Source organism: Limulus polyphemus, unplaced genomic scaffold (assembly GCF_000517525.1).
Source record: "Limulus polyphemus unplaced genomic scaffold, Limulus_polyphemus-2.1.2 Scaffold2147, whole genome shotgun sequence".
NCBI lineage: Eukaryota > Metazoa > Arthropoda > Merostomata > Xiphosura > Limulidae > Limulus > Limulus polyphemus.
The window spans coordinates 168023-188868 of record NW_013667757.1 but is presented as its reverse complement, the minus strand read 5'-3'; the positions used below and the strand labels follow the sequence as shown (position 1 = coordinate 188868).

The 20846-nt window shown below is 32.0% G+C and overlaps 1 protein-coding gene and 1 long non-coding RNA gene across 3 annotated transcripts in view; one reads left to right on the top strand and one right to left on the bottom strand.

Moving 5' to 3' along the window:
- LOC111087434 overlaps window positions 1-2024 on the top strand; it is a 7519-nt gene extending 5495 nt beyond the window's left edge. The window contains exons 2-3 of the long non-coding RNA XR_002612124.1: window positions 361-419; window positions 1587-2024. This is a non-coding gene — a long non-coding RNA (uncharacterized LOC111087434). The remainder of the gene's footprint in view (window positions 1-360; window positions 420-1586) is intronic.
- Window positions 2025-4734: 2710 nt separating this feature from the next.
- The window catches only part of LOC111087435, a 72043-nt gene continuing 55931 nt past the window's right edge, over window positions 4735-20846 (bottom strand). Inside the window, exon 10 of one of the 2 annotated variants that reach the window (XM_022394045.1) lies at window positions 4735-6771. In XM_022394045.1, the coding sequence (XP_022249753.1) occupies window positions 6533-6771 (239 nt within the window). In that variant the 3' untranslated portion in view covers window positions 4735-6532. The remainder of the gene's footprint in view (window positions 6772-20846) is intronic. The other variant, XM_022394044.1, reaches the window with a different exon arrangement.

Sequence of the window (20846 nt, the reverse complement as noted above, 5' to 3'; positions counted from 1 at the left end):
ACATACAGAGACGTAACAATATATAAGTTAAAGAGGTGAATAATGATTAATTTGGGCATCAGTTATAACGCATTTAATTGGGTTCATCTTATTAACTATTATATATATTATCTATTTGTGTATTTTTATTCATATATCAACGGAAATAGTGTATAATGAGAGTATATGATTGCATATGTCAAATCAAGTTGTTCTATTTTCATCAGATATGTTAATAAGGAAAATGAAAATTGTATGCATTTCCCCCGTTTAGAATTTTCTAGCCTTTCTTGTATAACTTCGCAATACATGTCTCTAATAATAAATCAAAGCATTGTTTCTGTTCCAATTTGTTTGATGTTGAGGTATATTTTTGCGTAGGCTGACTGGTCTATTAGTGGCGTGGGTGGAGGACACACTCTGAAAATCGTGGAGAAAACGTAAGTACGATTCTTTTGCATTAATAATAATTATTATGTAGCTGATTATTCGTTATTATTATTAAGAGAACATAAATCAGCAAAGAATGACCTTTCCTTCAAATTAGACCAAGAAAAGTTGGTTTTAAATCTTTTAGCGTCATCTATTATCTAAACAATCGTGACCATTGCTTATTCATTACAAATGTACATGTTTCGAGTTACGTTGTTGTTTTTTAGTATACCGAAATTCCATTGTCAGTTTTATCTTGTTTTTTTTTTATCCACAGTTTATTCTAAATTATTGGATTCTCTTTGGTCCTTCTTCCGCTTTTGTTAGTGGGCAGCCGCCCCGCCATTGTTCCAATATACTTTTTGAAATTTAGTTTCATTTAATGTGTAAAATGTGTTCAACAGATTTACTATTTATTAATCAATAGCGTGGAGCATCGCCCAAACCCTACAATCTCTCATATACTCTTTAATAGATTATATTTTTCTGTCTGTTTGGTAGGTGATTCATATTTTCGTCTTATCATACTGATACGGATTACAGGTTTTTGGAGTTTACTTCAAGTTCAACTCAGTTCAACTTTATTTTTTGCAATGGGAAAATTTTAATCTGTCACAAAAAAGTCAAGAGATTTCATACAACTTCAAAATGGTATGAAAATATAATAAATGTTTTTTTATTTATTCCGTGTTTGTGTCTCCCTGGTTTTTTTATTTAGAATTTCAATCATTTATCAATAAGATCTTAAGAATGGGACTTAATTTAGGGACCTGGGTTGTTTGTCTCTTGTACAGTTTGGAGAGATAAAAACATTCTTGCTTCATTCTGCACATCAAAAGCTAAGTGAAGTACTTTTAAAAATTGATGAGGAATTAACTTGTGAGCAATTGCAAACTGAACTTACAAGTTTGGCAAATAATTGGAACATACTGAAACATACACTACCTGAGGAGTACACCTTGCATATTAATTGTCAAGAAACTGCTAGTAAGACAGAGCTTAGAGTGGAGGAAAACGGTGAATTACAATATGATGACCAGATTTCTATGTGTAAACGATTCTGCAACAGTGCAGTTTGTGTTTATTTTATGTTGGAGAAATACAACCTACTCAGTGAAGCATACAAAAACATTGGACTAACTTATAAATACTTATTAAAACTCTCTACTACTCAGGTGGCCTGCGAAAGAAGTTTTTCAAGTCTGAAATTCATCAAGAATTGGTCAAGGAGTACTTTAAATTCTGACCATTTGGAGGCATTTATTCAGATGTCAGTGGAAAAAGACATTCTCCAGGGTATAGACCACGATGCTATTATTGATGGTGTGTTGACAGAAAGTTTGTTACTAGCGAATTAAATGCATTATCAATAATTTTATTCCCCTATGCCAATAAATTGTGATTTGTATTATTTCCTTATTGCATGATTCTAGTTTGTTTGTTTGTTTTTTCCCCTGTTGCTGAATATATGTTTAAACAGTTTTAATTTGAAACTTGTTAACCTATCAACACTACTTTCAATGGGAACAATGTATTTTTGGTTGTTACTTGTATATGTATGCAAGTAAATTTAATAAAGTCATAATTATAAGTTTTCTATTTTGTTTTGTGTATTCATAATTATTGAATGTCTATTTCTATATATATAATTATATGTGTGTATAACATGAGTATTTGTGACCTTGTGTACTATGTTATAAAAACAATAAATTTGTAATGTGGCCACATGAGTCGATTTTAGGTATTTGCCCAGGCCATTTTGGGCTCCCAATCCACCCCTGGACTAGTCAGAACATGTAGACCATTTGTAAATGAGTTTAGCTGATTAAATCAATACTATTAGAAACACCTTCCATTGAGATACATTTAGTTGGTGACAGATATAATGGTCTTATTGGGGTAAAATATACAAATAGGAGAACTGTGAGCCTGAAAGATACTAGTGGGTGCAGAGATTGGCACATGAAATTCAAAAATAATATCAATTAAATATTGGGACGACATTGTGAAGAACAGCAAGAGCAAGTCCAATTTACTAAGTTTCTTTTTGATCTTTAGTCTCACAGTTCAGAGACCCTACCAGATTGTCTCATTCTTAACCTTGCTGTTAGCTTCAAAGACATACAAAATGTGACTACCCTGAGACATCTACCCAATAAAGATGATCTTAATGATGACCATGTCCTCCTAACAAGTACTCACGAGGAAACAGACAGGGGTATCAATATCGTCACCACCTGTAATCCGGCCTGTATTGGTGTTACACAGTTTAATTTTGCCTAAAGGAAACTATTTATAACTCAGAAATAAAAAAACAGAATACTAATATAAAAATTACAAAAGAGTGTGAAAGTTGTGGATAACTTTGTTGTCCAGAAGATAATTTCCTTCATCAAGTACATAATTATATTATCTAAATGATCCTTTAACTTTAATGATTAGCACTAGAACCTCAACCAAATTCTGGCAATAATGCTTTCAAAAAACAGTTATAATTTTTTCATAAAGTTTAATATTCACTAAATAACAAAAACAAAGTGCTTACAAAATTTGAAAAATAGAAAATTCTAAACTCATTCTGTGCAAGTTTTCTAAAATATACAGAAGTATAACAATACAAAACAGTTTTAAAAGCATATACACTTTACATCAGTGAACTACACAATATCTTGTTTTGGATCTGTTTATGTGCTGTCTAGGATATTGCCATTTTTTATTTCAACTGTATGTCAACTCACTTCATACTAACAGGATAAATTACACATTCATCATATTGCTGTCACAGCTAGTTTGAAACAAAATTAGCATCAGCTGATTGAATGATATCAAAAATCTGTGATTTGTGGATATGAACCTAATAGATGCCTTTAAGTAGCTAAGCAACTTTCTTACTAGTCAAACGTCTTTCATTAATTACTTGTTACTATGTAAGAACAAAACAGTGGCTGAAGTATGAATAATTACTTGTATTCAGAAAATAAAAAACATTCATGAGAACATGCAAAGCAAGTATACTCTTTTTATAAAATTAATCATGTTTTCAGCTGTGCTTTCTGATCCTAAACTATAGTAACATGTTTTTACAATGAATATAAAATCCTAGTTAACCATTAAGTGTTTTCTAACAACAACAAAAGATAATGAGAAAAAAAACACAGTTTTATATAATAAAGAATACTTTACTTAAACAATAATAATAGTTATTCGAACACTGTTCATTTATATACCTAGAGAAACTATGCAATGAACACATATGACCAAATGCTTATTATACCAATCTATATATTAGATATTTTAGCTAGGTTATTAGTTGTAGCTAAATTTAACTAGGAAGAAAGTTGTACAAAAACATAATGTCTTTTCAGTATTTGTGAAGTGAAGTTTACCATTTAGAAGGAATGCTGTTCTTCTCAATCACGGGTAAAAGAAAGGTCTTACATTTAAACTGTAAACAAGTGAAAAATAAATGTAAGGAAGGAACACCAATTTTAGTAGACTTGTTCATAAATCTTATGGGATGAAGTGAATAAATCAACAGAAAAGTAGATATTCTCTCATTAACACTTAACTACAAAACACATCCTCTATAAAATATTATCTAAAAGAATAAAGATGACCAGAAAGAGTAACATCATTATATATTACACATAAATCTAAATGATTGGATCTTAACAGAATATATGTATATCTTTTTTAATGAGATTCCATAACATTACTTTAGTAACAGTAAATACTATTTTCCTACACAGCAAAATTTTCAAATAAATTTTAAATATTATTTTATACAAAAAATATATAACAATAATAAATACGTTACAATAAATTAATAGTTTCACAGAGCTCAAAATTAGATGAAAACATATAACATAGCTATTCTTAACCTTAGATATACATCAGATCTTATAAAACTATCTGAACAACTTCGACACAAATTAGTTTTGTGAAATAATGGTATATGTTGAAATTGGCTACACAAACATATGAATAAGCAGCCATCTTGAAGAGGTAAGAGCTCATTGATTACATTTATGTTTCCAATGTGCTGAGAAATAACTAAGCCACATCTTACCATATTTTAGGTGTAATAGTGAATATTATATAAAGAAAATTTAACCTGAGCTTACACAACATTGCTTTTGTGTTTTTGCCTCTTTGTTCACTAAATTAAATAATGGCTGCATAATTTAGTTTATAGTTAACTAAAGTATGGGGCAAAAATCAAGCAAGAAATAAGCTTTTTTGAAAAAGTGGTATATTAAATGTTTTATAAAGTATTCAACCTATATCATGCATTTGATAAAAAAATAACTTTTAAATTAAAGTTAATAAAAATATATATATATTATTAACTTGGAGTTATAGTGACCTACCAAAACTATTTTTAACTTAACTAATATATGCACTCAGAAAGCAAAACATATAAAATCAAAAATAGCAATTAATCAGTTCCACGTTATAAAAAAACATAAGTTTAAACAGTTCTTATTCTGTTATTATGAAATTTACTTACAAGTAATAGAAACTAAGAAACATTCTCAGAATAAAAAAGATTTATGTGGAAAGAGTACCCATGTGAAATAATAAATCTGTCTTGAGAAGCTACAATGGTGGAAACATGAATTATAACTTAGTTAAAATATGTTGTTGAAAAGTTTCACTTTAGAGTGAACAATAAAACCCTCTAGAAGATAAGGGGTCTAGTATTCTACATCACAGCATATAGAATTATATTTATCATACTCAAGTCAAAGACCTGTACCTGTAATAACTACAAGCCAACTACAAAATATTTTTTAACCTTTAAGAGGAAAATGTGTGGATTTCTACTGTATTCAAGTTTTTTTCTGTTGTGACGAAAAACTAGAACAAGGGGTAACCATAAGAAATTGTCAAGGAAACACAGCTTTCTTGTTTCAGATTAAATATACATCCAAAACAACTGTCGTTGTAAGCACCGATACCGATTAGTAACTTTCGTAAATATAATCGTGTTTCATTTCATTCTTTTATAATTAATATCTTAAATGTCCTTCCTTTGTCAAGTTGTACACCTAAAAATGGTCAAAACACAAGGATTGCTACAAGTAAGGCTTATTTAACAATTTTCTGTTTTTCATCTTCAGACAATGCAAAACACCAGGTTTTAGTATGCTTCAGCTTATTTGTTACTCCTAAAACGAACTTCTAAATTTTTAAGCAAATCACAACAAAAATAAGTTATTCTACTGAACAAAAGAAGAAGCAATCAAGGGAAAAAAATTTACCATGTAACCTACTATAAACTAACATTAATAAAATTTTCTTCTCTAAATATTCAACATCCAATTTATTAGAATTCAAAATAAAATGCTGCTTAAAGTAAAACTATTTGTCCAACTGTGTTATTGTGAAATTTCATTTTCTTGGTTCCTTAAAAAATAAAAATGATAAAACAACAAAAGCATCAACAAATATTTCAAAAAATACAGTGAGTAGTTCTAACTTCCAAGTAATCTGTTTTATTTGAAAATATTTGACTTTTTCATTTGCACAATAAGTGTCTGCATATGCAGTGTAAGACAGTCATGAATAATGAAATACTACACTTATCTCAATATATACTGGCAGTGAGAAAACATTATTTCTATATTACATGTTATTGTTATTTGGTTATTAAAATGTAATTCTACCAAATAGAAAACTCCTCACTTTCCAAAACATATGATGGTTACTTCATTTTAAATTTTTCATATAAACATGGAAGACAGCCTAAGTGTTCATATACAGTATATAAAATTACAATCCAAAACTCACTGATACTTAATGTAACTAATGTTGGCATCAGAAATGTTTTAGTTCACAGGCTTTGTTAGTTTATGTTTTTTATCATTTAAAGTTCTGTTGTCTATAATCCTAGAACTGGTATGGTTTAAATGATTCTCCAATTTATATCTATACTTTTCCACCCTGTTTTTATAGACTTTTTCTCATGAACTGGCTTAGCTAGACCTTGTTTTTGTTTGTGTGTTACAAAGGGAACAGCAAAGGTTTCTAAACATATCAGGATTAGAAAAAAAGATGAAACAAGTACGATTTAAGGGAACCATTACACATCCACAATGTCACTGTCTGCAATGAAATTCTAATTTTCTGATGTTTTAGGATGTTGTTCTATCTCAAGCTTGTTCTTCATTAAGCTGCTGCCTGACCTCAGTGTGTTTCTTTCTGTTGTAGTTAAGGTTGTTTCAGAAACACTTGTAGACGAAATCCAGGATCTCTTTGTTGGACCTAAGTTTGGTGTTAGAGTAGAAGGTACTTTGCTGTAAAGATCAACTGATCCAGTACTACCCATGTACATTGATCTTATTTGAGATGTTGCATCTTGAGAAAGAAAAAAAATTGTGAATTTTAAATTTCTAATTTAACATTCCTAATTAAGTAAAGTTTGCACAACTAATGAAACTACTGAATAAAGAACACCTGACACACACACACATATATAAATGAAGACTCAAATAACTGAATGTTTTAAAAACAGGTTACAAATCACAAACACAGTTTAATACACACACAAAAAAAAAAAATTTGAGCATCTGCTCTCAGCTACATGTTAATACAAAGCAATACTAGAGAGATAAGTATAGTATAACATAGGTAACAATGAGAGAAGTGCTGTAACAGTGATTCAGAGAAAACTAAAAGCATGTCCACAACACGACTAAGAGAGAAAATAAAGATCAGGAAACATTAAAATATCTATAAGTAAATGCCAAATATATATATATATATATACATATGAAATTTAAGGGTTCGTCAGCATCTAAAAATGCCACCAACAGGTGATTTCTAGACAAAATTTATAATTTACTATCATGGTAAATTGAGTTATATTAGAAAAATTTCTCTAAGTTTTCAACATGTGAACATATACCACCACTTTCTAAAGTTAATCTTACATTAAACTTGAGATATTTAAAAATATAAATATATATAGAAATTAGATCAAATTTAAATAACTGGCAAAATTTGGAAGTATAGAAAGTTTAGAAAATAAGCTCTTTGGTTCATTGTCCTGTCTTATTTTTCATATTTGACAAATATGATACTCTTAAATTTTACATTCAATGAGCCAAATATGGTTAGTCATTTGAGAATTTCTGTGTGTTTTGTAGTTGTTCCATAAGACAAAATTGTACAGCAACTCTGTGAAGTAGAGTTTATAAGTTTGTTGCATATCTCACATAAAGCTTTTTCTTGTTAAATAGACCTTTTTAAATAATTCTCACAACTTTGATTTCACTGCTTGTTGTTTACTCCCAACCACAAACATGATTTTTAATTCTTTCTCCAACTAGTCCCACCTAAGAAAAATTTTAGTTTCTCTTACTCCCATTTTGCCATGTTTCTCAATAGCCCTTAGAACTTTTTTAATTCATTCCATCTTTAAATTAAACCAACATTTTTCATTGAATTTATAATGTGCAAAAAAATCTACATCGTAAACAGATTATTTTGAAGATTTTAACTGGTCAAAGCTTATGATAGTTATACCCCAAAATATCAAAACATAGAGATACTCAAACAATTAGCTACTTATCTAAATAGTGTAGAAGTGCCAATTCAACTTATTGAAGCAATTGGATATTTTTGAGGGAATTTTACAATTGCTTCAGTATTTTAGCATTTGTAAAGAGTTTAAGAAAGAATTATAACAATTTCCTGAGTATTTAAGTGAACATATACATGAAGAAATGGTGTAAGTAAAGATGTCTGTATTATGAAAGTACTGCCAGCTGGTTAAGTGGTATTGAGAATCACGAGTTAGGATTTATAAAAAATGAAGCTATGACAGGGATGTTGAGAAAAACGCTAGCAGTGATTAATTACTGACGCTAACTCATTAGTACTGTGGAGGCTACGAAAAAGTTGATGTTAACATGCAAAAGCGGTACTGTGATGATATATTCCTTACATTACGCTGATGTACTAGCAGAAGTAAGAAGGCAACCGGCTAACTCACCATAACAGTAACCAATCACTTGATAGTTATGGTTTTGAACTAGCTCGGGAAGTTGCACAGATCGAACAATAAAGTGTTATAACTACTTGCAAGTAGATAGGAACACTATTTGGAAGGTCGACAGAATACAAAGAAGATATGGGTTAAAAACTCGTGTCTGGAGCCGAAAAGTTAGTTGTGGTTGTTGTAGCAGTTGTTCCTGAGTTCCTTAGAGTTACCTCCAGGAAGAATCAGCATTCTCCAGTTCTAAGCCCTTATGAATATGAAGGTTTCAAATCTTCAGAAGTATACCAGTCCAACTCTGTTTAAGTATAAAATTGCTATCTCTCTTGATGAATTAATGTAGTTAAAGGAAGTTTGTTAACTGAAAGGTGAAAAGTAAAGTTGCGAGAAAATAACGGTTCAGTAAATGTTTAAGTATTGATATTAACAGTGGATACTATGTGGAAAGATTTAATAAATATTATATTTTGCTCAATGTTTGTCTTGGAATCTGTTTCTTTATTCTAACTGTAAGTTACCTTGAGTTAGCGACTTGTGAGCTTCACTCGCCACTGCAATTCTCATCAAAATAAATTTGGTGTAATCGTAAGTATAATTGAAACTCCAACAATTAGCCCTAAGGATGCTGCCCCTTACATTATATAGGTAACTGAAGTATATTACAGTTTATCCATTTTTGGTGTATGCATTAAAAAAAAAAGATATAAGTGATAATTTAGAAACATTAGTTTGTTGAAAACCTTTTGCTGTTGAATCAGATAATAAAATAACACAAAAAAGTTTGCATTTTATACTCATGTTTACAGAACTTTAGAAATATGTTCTAACCATGAAGATTTATGTAATGAATTCTTATTCGTTAAGCATATAACAGTAGAAAGAAAATTTAAACCGATTACTGTAGACAGCCTATAATAATTTTAGTAATGGTTCAATTTCAGTTAAAACTGCTATTTTAAAATCTCTTTATGAGAACACTAAAAGGGAAACTTTAAGTTGACCTGATATTCCAGGTTTAACAAGTTAATTATTTAATGTATTTAAGAAACAACTAATATTTAACCCATCTTCAACTCTATGAATAAGATTACACAAACATTGGGAAATACAAAAAAAAAACTGGAATTTATAGACCACAATGTGAATATGGTAGTATTTATAATTGTTAAACTAAAAAAACTTAAAAGTAGAGTGAGCAATTTATTTGCTTAATCGATTACCTATGAATAGCTATTACATTAATTTGTGTACTGATTAATCGAAATGATGATTTAATCAATTAATGTTACAAAAATAATCAACTAATCAAAATTAGCATTTCTGATTATTACCATACTTGACAATTTCAATATCTGATTAATTGAAATTACAATTAAATTAACTGTAACAAAAATAATCAACCAATCAAAATTGTTATTAAATCAACTGTCACAAAAATAACAGACTGATTGAAATTAGAGTTTTGATTATTCCAAATATCCAAGTAAACAAAATATTGCCATTATGCTTGTTTATTTTTAAGAAAAAGCTACATAATAGACAGGTGGGGGATGATTTGTGACTTCAGGTTTGATTACCACTGCCACTGAATTTACTTTTTCAATCATTGTTGTTGCAAACTTACTAAGACTGTCTGAAACAGTCACCAATTCTTAACTGCTAACAAGAAGGAAGGCAACAGGCTGTTAGCACCTATTGCCACCCTATATTTACTACTTAAGTATTATATATAGTGTAAATTTAATGTGCTTTTTTTAACACTGTGTTATGTTTCTAACTTATAATTATGCAACTGTATTCTTTAATGTTGTATAGCAGGCATAGACCTGGGGAGGGGCCTAGACCATCTATCCAATTTTTTTCGAGAAATTAATAACTATGTTATTTAATGTTGTACAAGTAGATACAGGTTTAGGGGAGGGACCCAATGGGATCAAAGAACCTCACCCCTTCCACTATATTTGTTCAGAAATTAACAGCATATTATTTAATGGTGTATAAATACACAGTTCTAGAGGGTACCCCCTCCATTTTTTTCTAGAAATCATTCGAAAATCATCCACAATACCAAAAAGCAATATCATGCAGCAGTGTTTATATTTGATTGTTCTATTAATTTCCATAAAAGTTATGTTTTTCAGTTTTTCTGAAGTCAACACAGCTGGATTGTACAGCAATCTGATTATAACCTCAACTAATAACCTATTATTTCTAAATTAATATAACAATGTGCACAACAATTAAACATTGCCTTGGTAAATCTTCACACCTTGGCATTTTACAGACACTAACAATGTGTGTGTACTCTGGACTATAAGAGATTTGTTTTCACCACAGTTAATATTGCTTGATATTACTTGATTGATTTTTCATTGTTTGGAAGTTATAATACTTGTGAGAAAGATGTTTTCACTTTGTTTATGTCCAAAATAACCAAAAATACAAGTGTTATGAGTGATGACTTAGCAAAATTGAAAACAGACATCCTGCTTATGAACACTACAATACAAATATAGGTGTAGACCTTATAATTTTTTCCAAGTATAATTATAACTATCTAATTCTAATTACAAACTTTGAAATGGTTGTCTTTAACTGTTTTTATTTTAATATAAATCACATTACTAGAAATAAAGATATAATTATGCTTCAAAATCATTGTATTATAACCCAACTTAGCTATTCGTAATGATATTGTAAGCTTTCTGATTGATTTTATTACTAAAGTTACAAGTAATGCATAGTTATACGTAAAAAATAGCAAAAAGTAATATACATTTATCAGTAGTCCTATTAGAAATTTAAATGAACCTCTCCCCCCACTTCCCTTACAACATCCTGTATTCCATGTTTTGAGTAACCATTTTTCAAAGTATGGATGTCTAACAGCTTTTAAAATAATTTAAAACATGCAAGAATCACATGTTTTAAAAATGTTTAACATAAGCGATCTATCTAGTGAGCTTTAACATTTCTCTATTTCATTTTTTTATGAACATTATTAACATTCATCAAATATCATTTATTGAGTTTTGCATGTTTTGAAAAACAATTTCAATGTTATTTCCAACAATGAAAGAAGTATTCAACTATCTAACACCTTATTAGGGCCTATAGCCAAAACTAGTTGTTATTTATAAGTATTTTATTGTTGATGTTTTTAGTGTGATGAAGTTTACCAATCTTATATAAAAATTTGTTTGAAAATGTCAAGAAAAAATATTTATATTTTCATCAACAAAAATTCAGTAGTTTTAGTACAGTAGTCTTATGGAAAATTGTAGGGAGAAACCCACAGAACACTATTAATCATATTATTTTCAGGTTGTAAAGGGTTTGTACTATTTTGCAATTATGATACATTTTCATGCACAACAGTTTAACTTGAACAAAATAACATCAAAATTATTGTACCTGAAGATTGGACTTCCTCTAGTTTTTCAAATATTTTTGCTACAAATGTTTAAGGCAATTTTAGATGTTAATTCTAAACGGTTAAACAATTTTAACTCAAAAATATTTTCAAATCAATATTTTGTCACATTATAACATTTATATAGTATAATTCATAAAGGAAAAATGTTAATATTTTCATTTCTGCATATATATACACAGAATTTGCCTATAAACAAAATAACTTATTTGCACAATTATTTTTAGAATTTTTCTGCCCATTCCAAATAAGAACTATTTTTACAAAATATGTATCACCCCTTGAGAATATATTATTCATTTCTTGATTTTCAAGCATTTCCTTTAGTTTTTGTACACTCTGATTGAAACCTTGTTATGGTACCACACCAAATAGTTTGATCACCAACCAATAAAACACAGCTTTAAAAACAGAAATAAAGAAAGTTTAAATATGATTGGATAGAGCAAAAATTTGACTATTATGTATTAATAAGAGTAAATAAAGTAATACCCTGTTTAGCACATAGGAAGGGGTCATGACAACAGAGCTCTAAATAAGGTTATTTTAACCTTACATATATGGATATATGTAACTAGATGCATTGTTTCTTACTTGTATAGGTGCTTTATTTGGGTAATGATAAATTTAATGTAAATTACTCACTATAATATTGTCATAACTGGAAAAAAACAAATATTATTAGACTCCTCCTGCCATGCCCACTTGTCACATCCTCTCTTTCAGGATTTGTCAATACATGTAGCTCTCTCTCATGTTATAACCAACAGACAGGCAAGGTTTTCATCTATCAAATGACATATTACGTTGTTTTCTGTACAGAGATTTGTAGATTGCTTCCTAAGAAAATGTTTTTTTCCAATGAGAATGATATTGTATAGATGGATAACATTTTAATGGTTCATATAGCATCACTAGAAATTGCCAGAAAAATCATGATAGTTACGGGCATTGTTTGCTTTTTGCATGTTATTATTCTATGTTCTTTGTTGCATTATTTTATCAAATAAAAATTATTTAGTGCACTATTACCATTAGTATGAAAAAGTTGTGTTCAGTGAGTTATGGATTTTAATGATTTTTTTTCTCTCGTGAAAAAAACAAATCTGTAATCCCTCAAGGAGACAAGAGCTCTATAACAAATCAGCTTAAAGCTGGGTGGCACTAAGCGAGGTCTTAATGTATTATACGTTTAAGTTTTTTTTTAAGTTTCTGTGAATGTTCCTTGCATTATGAATTGTGAAAGTTATTACCTCCTTTCACATAATAGCTATTCTTGTTCAGTGCTGCCCTCTATATGCAACATTTTTCACATGTCACAAGCCTTGGAACTCCCACCTATCCCACAATCAATGCAGTTCACTGCGCCAACTCTCCACCAACTCTCCTTATGCATGTGACTCCCTCTATTCAATTCTACCCAACCATCACTAACCAGAAATTAAGCACCGGTTTTAAGTAGGGAGGAAGGGTGGTAAGTGTGAGAGAGGTAAGTACCTATCGAAAATATATTTTCAGCATAGGAAAATAATAACTTCCGATACGGTACCTTACCTCTTCTCACATAATAGCTAGAATCCCACATTGAAAAGGTGGAGGGATAGGTGCCAAGGATATAAATAAACATCCTTCAAAAGCATCAGAAGAACACCCATGGAGTGTGAACCCCCGTTGGGAGAGGAACACACGTGGGAGACTGCACCACTTCTGTACCAGTCATACTCTTTGTCCAGTGTGGTAGTAGGTGTCACATAAAATGGCAAAAATTTGGAGGAGGAGCACATCCAATCTGGGTTGTTCCAACCCCATATCCCATTGAAATCACTGTAATCATAATCCAGGGTATGAATGAATGTAAGGTCCTCAGCCACAGATCGGATGGTGAGGAAAGCTAAAATGGATGTGCCTGTTGGTGTACAGTGGCTAGGGCATGTCAGGCCATATTCAACAGGTCAACTCTAGTCCAAAAACAGATGCATCACGCATACATAATCCAATCTGTGGTAGGAGGAGAATTTACACATTCTTCACCTCAAGTTCAGTAGAATGGAAGGAGAAAAGTTCTATACTGGTCGACTTAACAGAGCACATGTATGCAAATCCACAACCAACACCAGTCATCCAGTAACCTGACATCCCAATGACAGTAGGAAGGGATGTGCCAATGTGGTAGTTCATTTCAAATCCAAAACCAATTGGACCAGTTCCACTCTGTGCAACATTTGCCTCAGGTAGTAAAGCTCCCTGAGGTGGAGCACTAGAGGGACAACATTCATCCCATGCAAATCATCCTCTGGATAGGACCATACAGAAGCTGAAGTGCATGGATGACTGGTTGACACCTTAAGCAACCACAGAGCTGGGGCAAAATCAAACCAGATCCACATAACATCAAACTCCGAGACCAAACATATTTAGGTGGTGTGCATGAGGCAAAAACCTGTGACTTAGATTGGGTGAGGAATCACGACCAACACATATGTGAGGATTTATGTTGGCTGGTCTAGCTCCAATCCAAAACCACTCACTGGGAATTGACATCCAGTCGAAGAAAAGACTAGGGATCCCAGTTGGAAGCATGAACTGCAATGTGCCAGATGTACTCAAATTCATGGAATATACTATTGTGATATATGCACAACATCATCCCCAGATAGGACTGCACAGAAGCTGGAGTGCATGGACGCACATCAACCTCTGGGATCCACCGCATAGAGGTGAAGTGCACAAGTGGAGGATCTATGCCATCTACACTAACAGAACATTTTTGCTCTACTCTCTAATGAATGGAAGTAAGCACATTTGGGAGCTTGCCTCCATGGTCCACCACCCCAGTGGCTAGAAACTGGAAAGTGGCAAGGACTCTCATACTCCACTAGAAGAAACTGGGGGAAAATGAGGTGGAGATTTGAGAGGAACACTAACACTGGAAACAGTGTGATGGGTGATCACAAAAACCCTATTTTGAAAAGCAGACCACCCATGATTTACTCAATCAAAGAGATAGGCAGCAATCCCTTTCTGCTTTACCCATGAAAGTCCATGTGTTAGTAAGATCTGAAACAGGCATGTTGATGAAGCAAAGTACCATGAGGAAAACCTACTAGTGATCTTGTGGAACACTCCATCTTGACAGTTTGCATTATTGGCTATGGGTATACATCGAGTTTGATGGGATTAGTCTCCACCCAAAGACAACTTTGGTGAGACATCCCAATCAACCCTTGCCAAGCTACCCCAAGCAACATCATCCTCTAGGGCCCAACCTGATTGAGGTAGAGCATCAGGAGTAGCCATGTGTAACCTGCACAACACCATCCTCTAAATAGAACTGCACAGAGGGTGCATATATCACCAGCAGACATCCCGAATAACCACAGTTCACAAGATGATCAGAGTCAGGACCACACAACATCAAACTCCAGGATCCACTGTACAGAAGAGGGGCAATTTAGTCACAAGGTAGCAGATAATATACTCCGGTATGAATTATAGTCCACTGTACAGTGTGGATTTTTGGAATGGATAGATAAGTAGCATACTTTGCCAGGCATTGCTCCCTACTGAGAAGGATTCTAGACCTAAAGGGGACATACCATTGAAAGCAAAAGTAATATATAGAAAAAGATAACTTACCAAATCCCAGTGGAACCAATGTCTGAAGGATGGTGACAGGCAGATGACATTATCCCGACAAGGAGAAACAGCCACCCAATGAAGGTAGTGAGATGAGGTGACTGAAGAATTTCCTCCAACAGATGACAGAAGCGAGATGCCAGGGAAAAGGTATCTGATGCAATGACACCTGAGAAGAAGGAGATAAGAAGTCTTATAAGTTGTAAGGGTAGAAGAGAAAGGTCACATAAGGAGGAAAGTTCCAGGGAATGAAAAGGCATGAAAGGAGGCTGTGCAGGCAACATAACAACAAATAACATGGATGGGAAATAGAAATATATCCAGATCAGACAGAGAATAAAGGTGGGAAGTGGGAGGAAGGGAAATCAGCATGACTGAAGAATGCCCCTCATGAGCCACCAAAGTGTTGGACAGGAAAGATTGATCTGCATAAATGATAAAATATGTGGGATGGAACAGAGTATGTGAAATATTGATGGCAAAGATATCAGACTGATGATGCTTACAGGCTAAAAGGAGATGGAAATAAGTCTTAAGGCAGGACAGATCAATCACAGGGCACCAGTATTTGGTTTTCTTGGAGATGACAAAAGCCTAGAATAAAAACCTGAGGAAGGCTGCCTGACAGGTTGAATAGCATGCTGTGAGAGAAGAGTCTGAATAGCCTTAGATAGACTCTGACTGATAGCAGGATCTTGAGGTAATGGCAAGGATATTGGAGACAAAGGAGGGGTGAGAGAAAATAAAGAAAAAGTATGTCTGACAAAAATCCAATAACCCACAGGTCAGGAGTAAACTGTCACAGGTGAACAAATCAGGCAAATGTGCCCTTACTGGGCCGAACACCACAGGAACTATTGGTTGTGATGAGTACAACTGTGAGTCAAATGATGGATCCTTAGACAAAGAATGGGAAACAGTTATAGAATAAGATATAGGAGCAGACTGTGACAAACAAGCAACCAAGGAAGAAAGGGTTGAGTGTTGTCTCACAGATTATATATGAGACTCCAAATATAGAGGAATATTTCCAAGAAGAGACCTCTGGAGAAAAAGGGCCATCCACAGGGCCCAAAGATATTTGTAAGGGAGCGATGTAAGATGAAGATAAAGGCAGGAAAATTGTGTTTTGGATAAATGTACAGGATTCACAGGATCTGCTCCCCACAAAGGCAAAAATGACTCCAACTGATGGAAGTCAAGAAAGGGATTAAAGGCCTGAAAGTAAGCCAATGCATAATGATCAGAAGACTGGTGGACAAAAAGGATGCTGGTACCAGCTCTCAACTAACAAATGAAATGCACAGCATGTACTTGAAATTCAGGAGTAGGAGGGAAGATAAGGTAATCAGACGATGGGACAGCGTGTAACTTTTCAGGGACAAGATCATATGAAAGTAGGGATACAGAAAAATTTAATAAACCTGAGAAAACATCCATAAAGGCTGAGGTAGGCCTAACAGATTCTGCAAGAGAAATACAGGCATTGAAAAAAAAGGTTGTCAAAATCCTCCTAATCACGATATCATGAACAGGCATTACAGGTACAGAAGGATCCTACATAATGTGGGGAAAAAAAGAGTGAAAAGACATGTAGAATTCAAACTCCCTGCAAATGATGGCCAAAAATCCCCAACCAAGACCAACACACCTGAAGCCCGTGTCACAACAATCAACTAACTGTAGCTAAAGTTGTGACACAAAATTCCGAATTTAGAATCAACTGTGAGATAAACTTACAAAATAAAGGTAAGTTTTCTTGACCATAAACTACAGTGAAAAAACTGTAGAAAAAAAAAGAGGGTAAAAACTTGAAAGCACTACTTTGAAAAGTGATAAAAATTTGCAATAAATGAAACTTCTGCACAAGAACACTGCCTAACAAGAAGTGATGGTTAGGTAGAATCAAATAAAGGGAGTCACATGCATCAGGAGGGGGTGTTGCACTCTTATCTCTGGAGGGTTGTCACATGATTATTTACATCCGAAGACCCAGTGAACCATGTTGATTGTGGAGTAAGTAGAAGTTTCAAGGCTTGTGGAATACAAAAATATTTTACATAAAGAGGGCTGCATCGAACAAGAAAAGCTATTATGCGAGTAGAGGTAAAATCCCATATCAGAAGTATTTGTGTTCTATAATTATATCTGTTTGAAAGCTACAAAAATTGTCTTCATTGAAAAGACATCAGATAAGTTGATATAAAATAGGTAAGCTCATACGGTTTAGAGACAGGTTGAACAGGTGATGAAGAAAACTTTGTTCAAAGTTTAACACTAACAAATGTACAATGTTTGAAGAAGGAGTTTTGCCATTAAGTTTAAGTAGGATATAGGAACATATAGAAACCAAATGACTGACAAATGCTTAAAGCTTAATAAAGGTATCTTGTTGATGTCTGGTTCTTTGTTTAAAATTATCGGGTTTTTACTTTATAACAGCCATACAATGGTTTCATTGAGTTGCAATGTTTGTAAACATGAGTTGTTTTTTTTATTATGTTCCCCACATAAAATAAAATTGTCAGCACACCACATAAGTTTACTTTGCAGTGAGTATGGTAGGCAATTGGAAAATATTGTGATGGCTTAAACCTTTATATTATATTGTTTTTATGTTTATCCCATTTAAACAACGTACATAAATAAACTGGCTATTTAATTATTTATAATCTTAATTGTGATACATTTTAAATAAAAACATTATTACCCTTACCGTGAGAGTAAAACTAGTTTACATTATTTAATTATCAATTTATTTAATTTACAGAAGATCAATTTGGGATTATTGCATAACTGAAAAACAAACAATAGCAACTGCATGGTGGCATTTCCCTGACTTAAGCTTAATGATTCAATTTGCCAAGTTTGAAATGTTGATAAAACCTGTGAGAAAACTATTTTTGAAAAAAATTTTATTTAAATTTAGAAATTGCAATCTTCAGAAGAAATGGATCATATGAAAACAAGAGTAACTCAAAAATTACTTAAAAAACAAATCAATATAAAAGAAAATATGAACATTAATATCATTTTAGTATAATGAGATGGTTGAAAAAGTTAAGAGTAGCACACACCCATTTTTTAATTCTTCCTCATATGGGTTGTAGGGGTGTGGTGTACTAATCAATTAATGAGACTGTCAATTAATCAATCAGCAAATACCACTAATTGCTCAGCTCAACTTAAAATACCAATTACAAAAACATAAAGGTTATTTAAGAAATAATGAAACTGAAAATTGAGCTATAGCAGAACATATAAAAATAACACAACACAAAATTTTATAGAATGAAACTATAATTCAAGCTAAACCTCACACTATGACTGGTAAAAATAACCAATAATCATTAGAAATAGCAAAATTTAAGAAAGAAGTATATTAACCCTATTTGCAAAGGTGTGGGTCAAAGTGTGCACATCAGACCTTTTACAGTTACATTTAAAGTTAAACAACTTTATTATCAATGTATGTCATTGAACCTGGCATCAAAACATAGTGTATAACTTAAATGTTAATATCATATAAGTTTTGATTTCTTAATTTAAAAAGAAAATAAGTAAGATCTTAAGCTTTATCTCCCTTTATCGCGTGATGACTCTTTGCTCTGAATTTTCCTTTTTAGATTTTCTTTCTTTCCTTATGTAGGTTTCAGAATGTTCACTCATTAGAAACACCAACTATAACTCCTTTAAGGCCAGAATTTAAAATACCCCCTTCTCCATCTTATTTACTTCTTCACAAATCAATAAATTTGTTACACCACCACAGAAGGTCCTCCCAACTCTTCATGCTTACTTGTTGATGGTATATGTTTATAACAAACAAAGATGCTATTTCGTGAACTGCATGATTATGACATCTTTAAGTTAATTTATTTCAGTAAAAGGCACCATTTCCCAAGTAGGTTTTATTGAGTGAAGACTGAAGTCAATGATTCAGTAAGTAATGAAATTGTTATAACTTATAACAATATAGTGTGGAAAAAGTAGTCTTAGCAAAGTATGTTCTTGAGTTCAAGTAGGTCTACATTAGTCCCTCTTAGATACGACAGATCTATCTGCCATTATAAAAAAGTTTTTATATATATGACAGGAAGTTGTCTTTCAAAAGATCAATAACTAGATAACGAATGACCGAATTCAAGCTGTGCCAGATGCTGGAGCATAATGGTTTAAATACTGTATAGGTAATCAGATGACACAGCAAACTGATATAATATTAATAACAGTTATGATGGATAACAGTTCAATAAAGATAACTTAAAATTGTTTTGTTTGTGTCTTATGTAAAATAATTTATTCATCAATCACATTTATTTCATAAAACATACATGTATCACATTTTTATTTCATACATGTAAAATATAACAAAGTGACACCAAATTTATTTCATAGCTGTTGTTTGGTGTAGGACTGAAATATGGTCATGCTTACTTATGACAGCTCAACTTAGAGCATGTTTTATTTTTGTGTGTGTTAATGGAATTATAAAATACACAGTAATGTATTACTTTTCCAGACTTTCTCCCTTTTAACAACCCTGGGTGACATTAAAAACTCTGAATTATGTCAATTGGCAGAAAATTCTCTTCCTTATCCTTTTATACAGTAATTTTTAGCCATTGGCTCTAACTATTTTCAGAGCTAAGCTTCATTTATATTTGCTTGGATGACATGCATTGACACCATATAAGATTGTCAACAAAGGACTGGAGTAATAAAACCACTGACAGAGAATGGAAATGACTTTAAAAATAAGACATGGATCATTATATTTCCATGGAATGATAGTTTCTTAGCATATATAAACCTAAAAATTGATAAATGCATTGTTTACAGGCAAAGTTTCTCTGAGCTATGCGGAAATGAAAGTTAGAACATTTAAAATTTTTCATTGTGAAATACTCTAAATAAATCAAAATGGTGTATTTAAGTGTTTTACACTCACAAAAAAGAAACCTATCATTCTAATGTTACTTGAAGAACGTAGCTTTCCGCCACAACTTAGTTCTTCGTATTGTTAGCTGACACTGAGCAGCTGGTACATAATTGAATAAAGTAGTTTAAACATTTGTTTAACAACAAGTAAAAGCTTGGAATGGTCTATTCTTTCATTAGGGGTGTGTCTGTCAGCCAGAATAGTTTCGGAGAATTCCACTCCTCATCAGTGACCATCAATGAAATATTAGACCAAAACAAGCCTTTATAGTAGTGAGGTATCGAAAATCGAAATGGTGTCTTTAAGTGTTTTACACTCACAAAAAAGAAACCTACTTTAAATAAATGTTATATAATAATGAAATATCTATAATAAAAAATATTTATGAGTTAAATACTTTGAAACAAAATAAGAATTATATT